Here is a 12,320-nt window from a genome sequence, read left to right as displayed (position 1 = left end):
AGCATATATAGACAAAAGAAAGCCAAAGGGCCAGATTTGGGGTATTTGAATGAGGTAGCCTAAGAGAAAATGGTTGTGGGTAAGATTTCTGAGCCCTAAACTTTACAATTAGTTTTAAATGTGATCTTGCTCAACTAGTAATCAAAAAATACTGAATTCTGAGAAATGGCAAACATTTCTACTGAAACCTGTGATTAAAAGGTCTCAGAAACTTGTATCAAAATAACGATTTCATGAGACTTCATGTGTGAACTACATATTCAGACAGAAGAATCAGAACAGCGCGTCTTCATTTTATTTTATTTTTTTTAACTACCTTACAAATCAAAACGCAACTTGGGACATTTTAAGCGCACAAAAATCTACTAAAACAATAAAGATAGCAACAGAAACCAGGTTAAAAAATAGTTATCCAGTTGTTAGACACTGTCAGATTAACCTTTAGCATTGCAGATCTTAAGGAATGACTCCTTACGAATACTGTCCTCTTTCACATTATCCTTATATTTAGTTGCCATCTAAAGCACAATAAACCATCATATATATATATATATATATATATATATATATATATATATATATATATATATATATATATATATATAAGCAATTACAGTTACTTTTTTTGACAACATGACCCTTGGAAAAATAAAATAAATAAAAATTGAATGCTATTGTTCAACAAACAGGGTAAAAATCTACACATGTAAACATGCTGTTCACCTGTGTAATGCAGGCTCCGGTGAAAGCTACTATGACAGCCACAACATTGACGGTGAGCTGGAATTGAAGAAATTTGGAAATGCTGTCGTAGACGTTTCGTCCCCACATAACAGCCTTCACGATGCTGCTGAAGTTATCGTCGGTGAGGATAATGTCTGACGCCTCCTTGGCCACATCTGTACCAGCTATACCCTGAAAGAGCAAAAAGCTGCAGTCAGACAGAAACTCTGCTTTCAATGTCCAAAACATTCCAGTTTTCACTTGATCTGTGGTTTAAAATACAAATAATAAAACAAACATTATTAATTTTTTAAATTATTATCTCTAATGTTAAAACAAGTCTTGCATTACTTTTCTGAACATCCCCACATGATGCATGTCTTTCAGAATCATACATGAGATGGAGATTTCCTGGTTTACTGCAAATAGTGAGTGACAAATGGATGGTTTCAATTCAAAATTACATTTCTTATACAAGTTATTTTTTATTATCAGCATGCAGACTTTTCCTCTTTTTTTTGTAGAAATTGAAAAGCATCGAAAATATGCTTAAGAAGAACCAAGAGTCCATAAAGTCACATTTTAAGTAGCTATCCAACATAATAACAATATAATGTCACACTACATTTGTGTTTTTCAGAAAACTGGCAATTGCCATTCACATAGTGCTCTTTAAATGTCATTAGCAAGTCCTTTAGGGAAAGCAAGATGCATAAGCAGCAGAACCAAGCGTTCACCTTTACTGCAGTGGTTCCCATTAAAAAATAAAAGTGAAAGAAAACATAATATATAATGGCATTTTACTGTATTCTTAAAATGAAAGAAAGGGGTTTAAATCTTGTGTTTTTTGTGGTTTCATTTTATTTTTAACTTGCTGATTTAGAATTACCAATTAAATATTTTATTATTTTAAAAAAAATCCGTTTTTTATTTAATTTGTAGTCTAATTTATTTTTTTTTTCCAAAATTGAAACTATTTTAGAGGTAAGGAGTTTCTTCATGCTAGGAAAACTGTACAACCATGTCAATCCTCTAGGGGGAGCTCCCATTCTGCACAATTGGTCTTATAAAAAACCTGAGGTGTACTGTATGACACATGCAGATTTCTACAATTTAGGTTTATTGTTTTGTCTTTTATGCAAATATGACAACAACAGCTGGATTTCTTACCATAGCAAACCCAACATCCGCCTTCTTGAGAGCGGGTCCATCATTTGTCCCATCACCTGTCACAGCAACCACTTGCCTCTGGTCTGCCATAGTGCTGTCAATGATGCCTGTCAAATGTACATCCAGGAGAATGTACAGAAAAATGCATTAGTTGATGAAGTAAAAATGTATTGTATCAATTTGCGTGTTGTTTCATAGAGGAATCACAGTTATTTTCCACCACGTTACCTTTCACAAGCGTATGCTTGTCGGTTGGGGAGGATCTGGCCAGAACTCTGAGTTTGGGCCATACTTTGTCAATGCGTTCTTGTTCTACCTGGAAACAGAGACAGATATTGCATGCATACTTGGTTTGAAATGGTGAGAGAGACGAGTGTTTGCCTTCTCCGTTCCTTAGTGTCAATCTCTTTTTCTCCGTCTCTGCAACTCAGATAGCAGCTTTTGTACCTCTCCTTTCTCATTGCGAATCCTCCTGTTGAACTCTTTGCCATCAATGCAGAGGAAGTCTTCTCCTGGATGGATGATGCCACACTTGATTGCTATGGCCCTGGCTGTGTTGATGTTGTCTCCCGTCACCATTCGCACAGTGATTCCTGCTCGCTGGCACTTTTGAATAGCATCAGGCACCTTAACATGAGCATAGACATGGTATATATTGTGAGCAGTAAAAAAAACTATGAAAACTTTCATTAAAACCAAATACACATCAAAATCATTAGTCAGTACTTTGATACAAACTTGCCATGTATTTTTATCCTAACTGTAACCAGATCAAAGGCAAGTTTAAGCCCTTTTGTGGGTATTTTTATGGCGATATAGATCATTTTCAATGCTTAACCTTAACTGGGGGGCGCTTATAAAACTGTACGGTTGGGTGCCGAAATTCAGTTCTAAGTAGGAACCATTACGACCTACGGGGTACTAAGTTTTTGGTGCTTAGTTTCGGCGAAGGTCTATTTGTCTTAGGACTGGTCAATCACTTCTACTCTGTTCAGTACTTTGAAGTTCTAGCCAATCCTTTTACCTTTCCTGTGATATTGGGCGGGCTTGTATAAAACCAGTGATGTTCCAAAATGCCAAAGTCAAACCACTTCCTATTTCCTCCTAATTGGAATAAGTTACATAGAATAGACATAGAATACCCCATGCTACGACGTGAACAAAACTAGCCCACGTGGAATTTTTACTTTGATGTGCTTGTAAACGGCCATGATGCACTGATTTAAAGGAATACAAAAAAAAGGTAAAAGAAAAAGCCTCAGGTTCTCTGGAGAGTCTGCATCCGTTTGTCTTTGGATTTTGAAAGAGGTAGAGATTATTTTTTAGTACTGAAGTATCGAAATTAGCACCAAAACAAAAAAACTGCTTTGGCACCAGAACCAAATAAAACCCAATTGGTGCGCAACTAGTTGGATAGCTACAATTGTTGTTGCACCAGTTATGTTAGGTTGGGGTTGTACAGGGTGGTAAGCTAGTGGGAGAGCATATAAACATATGGATGATGGGAAGTGTGGGCAGGCTTACTCTAGGCCTAGAACCCACAGAGATGAATTTTTAATGAACTCCTGCTGTTCTGCAGAAACTATTTTCTTGAAATACTTTTTTTTTATTCTGAAAAAGAACATAATAATAATTACAACTTTCCGGGAGCCCTTTGCAGCTTTTATCATCAACAACTAACAGGAAGTCTTGATTTGGTGTCATTTGTTTGCATGGATGCAGATTCTTAAGAACTTTATGAATAAAATCAGATGTTTGCAAACAATAAAAAAGTAGCCTGGTAACTAAACATACGTCCTGTCGTTTTAAAGAATATTTTACCTTGTAAATAGCAAGGATATGAACCAAGTTTATAATATATTATAGGGTTAATAACTGAAACACATCCATGTATTTTCACAGTGTGAATTATTTAAACTCTAATCTTTCATTGATTTTATTAAATGAGTGATTTGTGCACACTGACTGAACAACATATGTTATCATCACTTTGCAAAACCATTGTGTGTTTTTTCCCAGATACCTTCTTCCTGGCAAAGGTCAGTGTGGGCGAGTTCTACTCTCCAAGCCCACACTGGATCAACTATGCTCACATACAATAACGAGGATTCACATTCATTTAAATCTACAAAATGCATTTTTTTTGTCCATTTTCAAAAGTATGCTGTATTTTACAAATAAACTCAGGAACATGTGAAAACCATCTACATCCATATGGACGCCCACCAGCAAATACAGGTTATCTAAACACTTATTTCTGAGATGGGGAACCAAATAAAGCCATTATCACAAAAGGAACCATGGACTGAACATTTAAACAGGATTTGAAATTTTGATTATTTGAAATGAGACAATGATTTGATTGCTTACACACTTTTCCTCTGTTTTATATAACTTTTACTTAATAACTCCCTCAAAGAATAAACAGGTCACTACATTCAACAAAACAACTGTCCAGCCATGCAAACAAAAAGAGGTGAACATTTTAGGTGTGCCAATTAAATCAATGTGGAAAAGACCAGAGGAGAAAAAAAATAAAAAAATAAAAAAAACAGCCTCTGAATTCCTTTTATGTGCTGTGAATCTGAATGTTTTCCCTCTGTCTCCTTCCAGTCTCCGACTCCCTCCTCCTCCTCCTGGGGTCCATCATCCCACTGACATGAATCTTGTTTGTAATTTGTTTATTTCTCTCAGACTCCAACTCCTTTTCAGTCCCTGTTTCTTTCTCAGTGCCTCCTTCCCACCAGCGTATCTCTCTTGGGTAGCCTCAAACAGACACGAGTTATTAAAAGAACATCTCATTCTGCAGGAAGAAATTAGAGACTAATAAACAAACACAAAACACGTCCATAATGTGTGACCTTTTCAGTAAAGAAGAAAGTTATCCACTTTTTGAGCAACAGATGTGGAGTAATATTAAAAGTATGATATACTTATTTCTACATAAAAATGCACAATCATGACAGATATTTCATGTGATCACTATGAATGCTGATTTAAAATGTTACTTCTATGAGTTTGGTGTTGCGGTGCTTTATGTTTTTATGTAATCTAGGTTTATTTGTTGCTGTCACCTTTTTACTCCTTATAAACACACGTTCAAATTAAATAATAAAAATCTTCCATGACTTAATCCATCAGAACTTGTGAAAATAAACAAAAACATGACAAAAAAGGCAGAATAACAACAAATTACAAATTTAACGACTGTGATAGAAAGTCTGAGACAACCAATAAACAAAATTAACAATTAAAGAGAAATATTTTAAGGCAAAGCTTTTTTTCAACAAAAAAATACAAACTTGTAACAGCTAAAACTGCAAGCTGGATATCTTTCTCATCTTTTTGAGGACTCAAACGCTGCCACAGTACCAGGTTAGCCATCAGTTTAAATAAAACAAAGCTTTTTCTACTGTATTTTTCCCTCCATAAAAACACAAGAGCTTTTGTGAAAGAATACTTAAACAATGTTCCAACCTAACAGCTGCAACAAATTAATAGCTCGCTTTTGAAATCATTTTGTTAGATCAGTCATGTATAACTTGAAAACATCTAATTTTGCATTATTTCTAATCATTTTGAATATAGCACAGATGGAATCACCTGACTAGGTTCTAATGAAATCATGTCTTTCTAAGTTAACCTATAAGGAATGTCAAAGTCAAATGATTGATATTCAACAAACCAGAAAGCTCTTAATGTGACTATTGCTTTTTTATGGACCTAGCTTGATGAAAACTTTTATAGAAGTAAGTAAAAGGAAGAACTCTTAACTCAACTTTATTTATAATTCACTTTCAAAAAAGGAGACAGCTAAAACAAAGTGCTGAACACAAAAACAAGATAAAAAACACAAAATAAAATGCGATTAGAAAATGAATAAAAGAAAAGCAGTAAAATAACAGTAAAAACAGCAGGAGTCTAATGTTAAAAGTTTTTAGACATATTTTAAAAGTGGGCAGTGACGGTGCTTCTCTGATGTACAATCCCAAATTATTCCAGAGCCTTGGACCAGCAACCGTAAAGGCCCCCTCTGAGCTTCCGCCTAGATCTCAGAGGGGCTGGACGTAAAGACTTAAAAACTAATAAAATAATCTTAAAACGAACTCTAAAATGTACAGTCAGCCAGTGGAGTGATGCTAAAATTGGCGTAACGTGGTCTCTAAAGCCCTCCAACCAGGAGACAGGCAGCTGCATTTTAGACACATTGGAGACGGGAGAGAGATAAAGAGAGTTGGAAATAATCCAGTCGAGACGTGATAAAAACGTGGATTACAGTCTCAAAATGTGCAGGAGATAAAAATTGTTTCACCTTAGAGAGTTCCGGAAGATTAAAGCTCATTTTCGCTACTTGATCTGGTGATCAAGTTTAAAATGACTTTCCAGTTTAAAACCCAGGTTAGAAACTGTCGACTTTAAGAAGTTAGTCAAAAAACCCAAATCAGCTGGGGATGATTCTCTGAGATCATTTGGTCCAAACACTAGTACTCCCTTTTTTTTTTTCATTAAAGCTCAAATTTACTGCATTTCCGTTTATTATATTACAGGTCTATACAATGATTTCAATAGCTAATAATAAAGTTCCATCAACCAATTTTCAGAATTTGTTGAATCCCCTTGTTGAATCACTGGAGTCAAACAAATTGGGCAAAGGCAGGCTAAACCCTCAACAGGTCCCCCTTCTATTGCAGGGCCACACTCACTCACCCTCACTTTCACACCTATAGAGTCACCAATTAACATAAGAAGCATGTTTTTGGGAGGAAGAAACTCATCACACGGGGAGAACATGCCAACTCCACACCGAAAGATCCAAAACCAGGGCCTATTCACTGGGAGGAAAGAGGGCTAACCACTACACTACAGTGCAGCACAGTTAATAAAGCTGTGTTGACAATGTTAAGAAGACCAATTGTTGCAGTCGCAGAGGAGAGAATGTTGGCTTAATGGTCTTTTACACAACGTTCCCAAGATGTCACACTTTCCTACCTCTGGTCTGACAGGGTCCTCTATTCCCACAACACAAATAGCTGTGAGATCATTGAGGATGTTGTTCTCGTCATCCCAGTTGGCCTCAGGATCACCAGGAAAGTCGCGGTACGCCACACAGATGGTTCTGAGGCCGTCACATGCCATGGGCTCGATCACCTTCTTCACCATTTCATCTTTGTCTCGTGGACGGAAAACCCTCGGCTCACCCACTTCGTTGAGGATTTGGCTGCATCTGCAGGCGGACGATCAGTGAAATGTTACATTCTTCATGTAATTTGAGTTTTGTGGTTTTCACCATTTTGAAGACTCTGCAAGTCCACACAAAGATTCAAATATTCACGGCCTAAAATGTTTCAATTATGCACCAAAAATAAAACATATTAATCATAAAAAAATGTAATGGTTTCAGGAAAAAACTTAAGATTTATAAATGTTAATCTAAAAAATCTTCAGCTTTTGAGCAATAAATAATTATTTGCCTGATTATTTTTTTTAATATTTTTTTACCTCTCTTTAAAAGCATAAAACAGCTTCGACTGTCATTTTGTTCACAGCTCAAGCAGCACATGATGCTTGAAAACAATGTGACTCATTTTATTTATAAGTAGTCTTTTTTTTAACCATAAGCAGTCAGTTTTTGTCTCACTTGTCATCCAAAAATAAATCTTTCCCACATCGTGTCATAGATTTAACATTTTTTATGAGAGGTTTTTAGCAACAATCAGAGATAGTGCCTGTGTGAGTCATTTTGGCTAATTGTACAATTAATTTTAACTTTAAGGTGTTTAATTCTAAAGCAATATCACTAACCATGTTGTACATGTCAAGTATAAACACCCCATTAAGTTAGAGTGTTTATATTACATTGACTGTGGTCCCTCTGGAGACTGAAGCGGAGCGGACAGGAAGTGATGTGGAATGAGCGTGTTTCGAGTTGGCCACTCTGAATGAAGAGCCAGATTCAGAGCATTTTCACCCATTTTTCCCGTCACCAGAGCTACTAAACTTGTACGACAATGTGCACGTGATGAGAAACAAACTAGAAGAAACTTAGTAAGAAGAACCCTAATCGATTTTATCAATTTTTATTGTTCGATCATGCTTTTTTATTACATTTTTGTTTGATTTATTTCTAAAATGTATTTGTTTAAGCTTCAATGTTTGTCATTGTTAAAAAATCTGCACTTATTTTATGACAAAAACATAAATAGTGTGTGTATACACATAAGTTTTGTTGTTGAGTGAAACAACTCCAAAAGCATTTGACTAAAACACATTTCTTTGGCTGTGGATGGCGCATTGCTTCTTTAAGTTTGGGTTGTTGAAGCAAGCGGGGCCACATGACTGATTACAAAAGACATTGTTGTTTTTCATCAGGACTGCTTTGCATCTGCTGCACTTTAGCATCCGATGGAACTGGGGGCCTAATAGTCTCAAATGATAAACTGAAAGAGCATCAGCTTTAAAATACATTCAACTTACTGGTGTTTTGCACAGCTTGCACTAAAAAGAACATTACAGATTGAGTGGTATAATTAAGCTAATCTTTTTCCTATTTTTCTAGAATTAAAACACCCCCTTAACTGTTGAGAGGCCTACTGGGAATTCTTCCCATGCTCCAGTCTGGTCACTCCAGCTACAATAAAGATGTAATTACATGTTCATTTCATAAAAATATTCACATACACATCCCTGATGTCTAGTATTATGCAAAAGAGATAACAAATTAAACAATTAATGCCATTCATGTCTTTTTCCTGAAAAATGATCCATTTTAACATTAAAATAAAATAAATGTGAATCAATTATTTGACTAATTCAGCTGCAAGTGGGTCTCAGCCATTGTCAAAGAAAAGTAAGCAGAACCAAATTACCACCAAGGATGTTACTGAAATTAGCAGAAGACATAAAGTTTTTATATACTGTATTAGTGTACATCTTTGTAGTAAAAGACCAAATTGGGCATACATGTACCACTAATGAAAAAAACAATAGTCTCCACTATGATTTTATCCACCCTAGTATGTGACACCAAACGCAATTAATCTAATCTATTTTGGTTCCATAAATTCTGAAAGGATTCAATTTTCTTTTCTTGTTCTCATTTGCCACCACCTGTCAGGTGTTTTTAAAATGTTGTTATTTTTAATTCTTTGCCAAAGGGACCCATCTGCTGGTGTACTGTTAGTAAAAGCCAAATGAAAGTGACACAACTGTTGAGGATTTGTGCAAAAATAACCAACAATAGATGCAAACGGACAACGTAAAATAGAAGTGACTTGCTTGACCACCAGTGTTTTTGCCCCACCAAGGATAATGATATCTGCTATACATTTTAATAAAATAATAATAATTAAAAAAAACGTACTTTTTAAGTACAATCTCAGAGGCTCCTTTGCTGTACATGCGGAAGCTCCCATCAGGAAGTTTGATGACCGTGCTCATGGACTTCCGGACGGAGTTGAAGGTGTAGACTTTGTAAAGCTTTTCTTCTGGGATCTGGTTTCTAATTGGCTGGTAATCACGTTTCAAGTCCAAGATCAATCCTAGCAAACCGCACTCTGTCTTGTTGCCCACTTGCTTTGGCAGACCACCTTCCTTATCTGGAGGCTGAAAAAAAAAAAAGAGCAGAGATTGTTTTCGTCGCTTGAAAATCAACACTAACATGCTTTACCCTTCACACGTTTTAATGTATTTTTATCTGAATGTATGCCTGAAGACTTGCACAAAAATCATACAAAGCAAAATACTGAGTCTGTTATATATTACACAGAGCAAATAAAATTCCCTTTTTGTAAAATAAACCTGGCAACTGTAATGCTTATAAAGTGGTGAGAATTAACCAGGTAGCAGGTGAAAGGGTCACTGTATGTGGGAGGGCAGATAAATGGAGTCAAACTTATTTTTATTCACGCGATCAGGTCAGTTCTTCATGATCTGTATCTCCGTGTTTACAACCATGACATTTTCTATAGAAACATGTCCGCTAATTAAACAGCAACAAAAGATCTCCCTCTTTATACATTCCCCCATTGCTGCTTTTTCAGATACACCTGTTGCAACATTCTTATAAAGTGAAAAGTGTTGTTTATCAACCTTAAGCCTTAGTCACATGCAAATGTGCGGGGGGTTGACCCACATGGTTACTGCGGGTTTTTGGCTTGCCTGAGCCCGGAGGGTTGTAGGATCTCAAAGGGAGCACAGGTGTACTCCCTTGAGACTTGTACAGCCAGCTAAAGGGATATCATGAAAATGGAACATACCAGTGCCGTCTGTGTGGTAAGTGTATCATAGGTATTTGTAAGGCAAATGTAAGTTGCACGCACTTGTGACATACGAGTGCTGCTGTCGTACCGTGTCCTTACACTGAACTCCAGTCATTAGTAAGGTGAGAGTACTACCTGTTTACTGATGAGGTGATACTTAAGTGCCAGTATGATTCCCAAACAAACAGGCTCAGATTGTCTAATTTCCTAATTTCACGTGCTCTTTGCATACCAGGCTGCATGCAAGGAACACACTTATCACTTGAACAGCACAAATAAGCCCCTTGCACAGTGCAATGAGTCCACCTACATTGACTATGGCAAGCCAAAGTGGTCAAAAATCGCCAGGCAAAGCGCCGTAAAAAAATAACATATTGGCCATGAAAAATGCCGCTTTTTGATAGTTGCATGAATATTACGCAATCTTGTGTTGCCAAAAAACGGGCGTAAAAAGCAGCGTTTTATCGCGTATAAACCGCGAATCGAAAGTGCTCCAGTGCCGCTCGCCCTAGCGCCACTCTAGCGCGTTCAAAACTGCCAGTTGAAAGCAGCGTTTTGCTGTGACACATACGTGTGTCAAGTGCGCCACTTTGCTTGATTTACGGTGTACCTTACACATGATAAAACACCTCTTTTTACGTCCATTTTGGGACAACACAAGATGACAGAATTAACATGCTACTTTTAAAAAGTGCGTTTAAAAGCAGCACTTTTCATGGCCAATACATCAGTTTCTCCTTTTCCTATTGATTATTGACCTCTTTGGCTTTCCATAATTACCTTTACTTACTCTCAAGTGTCACCATGACCTGTTACAGCTTGCACGGCTGAAGAAAAAATGTGCATGGCCATTTTCGCTCTACAGGCTCACCGACTAATGTATGATCTTAAAAATTCTCATCTGCATGCCCTGAAGAGGTTTACCCATTTTTTGCCCGTAGACACCCCAAATCCAGCCATAAGGGCAGTTGATCAAGACGATGAAGTGACTATTATCAAGAAATGAGGACACTATACAAATGAAATGTATCTAAAAAAATGTTAAATTAGAACCAAAGCAGGCAATATTATTAGTGAGATAATTCATGTGTGCACACCTCAAAGAAGCAATAAACATAATTTGGTAAGGCATCCTTTCAAAGGAGAAGTTTCTTTACCTCTAAATCCTACAGTGAGATAACAGTTTTTTTTATGGTAGACATGTGTGATACAGTATCTGTTAAAATCTGTGCAGCTGCTACAGTACAAGTACACAGTTGTGTGTTTATGTGCAAGTATGCGAGTGTGGTCAGCTTGTTGAAGACTCAGCATTGCCATGGTAACACTTGGAAGATGAGACTTAAAAGAACAGAGGGTGCACTCTTCACCACTTGGGGATTCTTACTAGCTGGCTCAGATTTTCTTTTTTTTTTATATAAAATTCTCACTCATCTCACTTCACACATGTCCTTCATTTTCTTTGTAATCATCTTCTATTCCCAGGGCTTTTTTATTAGTATTTACTGAGTCTCACTGGATTAAAAAAAACTCTTTTTGCCCAAATATCACACAAACATGTACGCAGAAAAACATATATCTAAGCAACAACCTTGTTTGTGTAATTTAAGTCCAAATTGTACACATAAACCAGCATTTCAGTGACACAGACAAGACTGGATGACTGGAATTCAACCGTCTCTGCACAATCATACATTTCAAAACTAATTGGGATCACAGTTTTATGAAAACTGTAAGAGTTAAAAAAAAGAAGCATTTTCTGTATTTTTACATTTTTAAGCGAAATCAGCTTAATTTATATTTCTTATCTGCTCTACTGGGGGTTTCACTGGTGGAGGTCCATCTTCAATACACATGGCATCTATATTCACTGTCAAAGAACAGTTTATCAGGCACCTACACAAATGCACCCACAAGCAGAAAAGCGTCAACTAAAGCAGACAGCTTCAGTCTGTGCAATTCCCTCCAAAATAGATCAACCACGTACTCCCTGTTCTTCACCTGAGCGTCTCTAACCAAGATTAGATACAAGAGCATAACTTGACATTTTTTGACATTACACGACATTTAGTTCTTTTGTAATATTGGCGGGCTTCATTTAGCGTTTGCAGGTTTGAAGGTTGGGGATGCGTTTAGGATTCTTTTTACAGTCTTCAAGTTAAGAATGCTTCT

At 36.6% G+C, this 12,320-nt stretch overlaps 1 protein-coding gene across 14 annotated transcripts in view; it reads right to left on the bottom strand.

The window, feature by feature from the left end:
• Nucleotides 1-12,320, bottom strand: part of atp2b2 (ATPase plasma membrane Ca2+ transporting 2) — a 139,101-nt gene that overhangs the window by 8,441 nt on the left and 118,340 nt on the right. For all 14 annotated transcript variants that reach the window (XM_024270875.2, XM_024270876.1, XM_036212008.1 and 11 more), the window contains 6 exons: nucleotides 9,254-9,495; nucleotides 6,883-7,117; nucleotides 2,341-2,520; nucleotides 2,122-2,209; nucleotides 1,894-2,000; nucleotides 724-915 (listed from right to left, as the gene is read on the bottom strand). In XM_024270875.2, the coding sequence (XP_024126643.1) occupies nucleotides 724-915; nucleotides 1,894-2,000; nucleotides 2,122-2,209; nucleotides 2,341-2,520; nucleotides 6,883-7,117; nucleotides 9,254-9,495 (1,044 nt within the window). The remainder of the gene's footprint in view (nucleotides 1-723; nucleotides 916-1,893; nucleotides 2,001-2,121; nucleotides 2,210-2,340; nucleotides 2,521-6,882; nucleotides 7,118-9,253; nucleotides 9,496-12,320) is intronic.

This window comes from Oryzias melastigma, linkage group LG5, assembly GCF_002922805.2.
Source record: "Oryzias melastigma strain HK-1 linkage group LG5, ASM292280v2, whole genome shotgun sequence".
Taxonomy (NCBI): Eukaryota; Metazoa; Chordata; class Actinopteri; order Beloniformes; family Adrianichthyidae; genus Oryzias; species Oryzias melastigma.
Note: the sequence above shows the minus strand (reverse complement) of the source record. Positions and strands in the feature narration are given on the sequence as shown.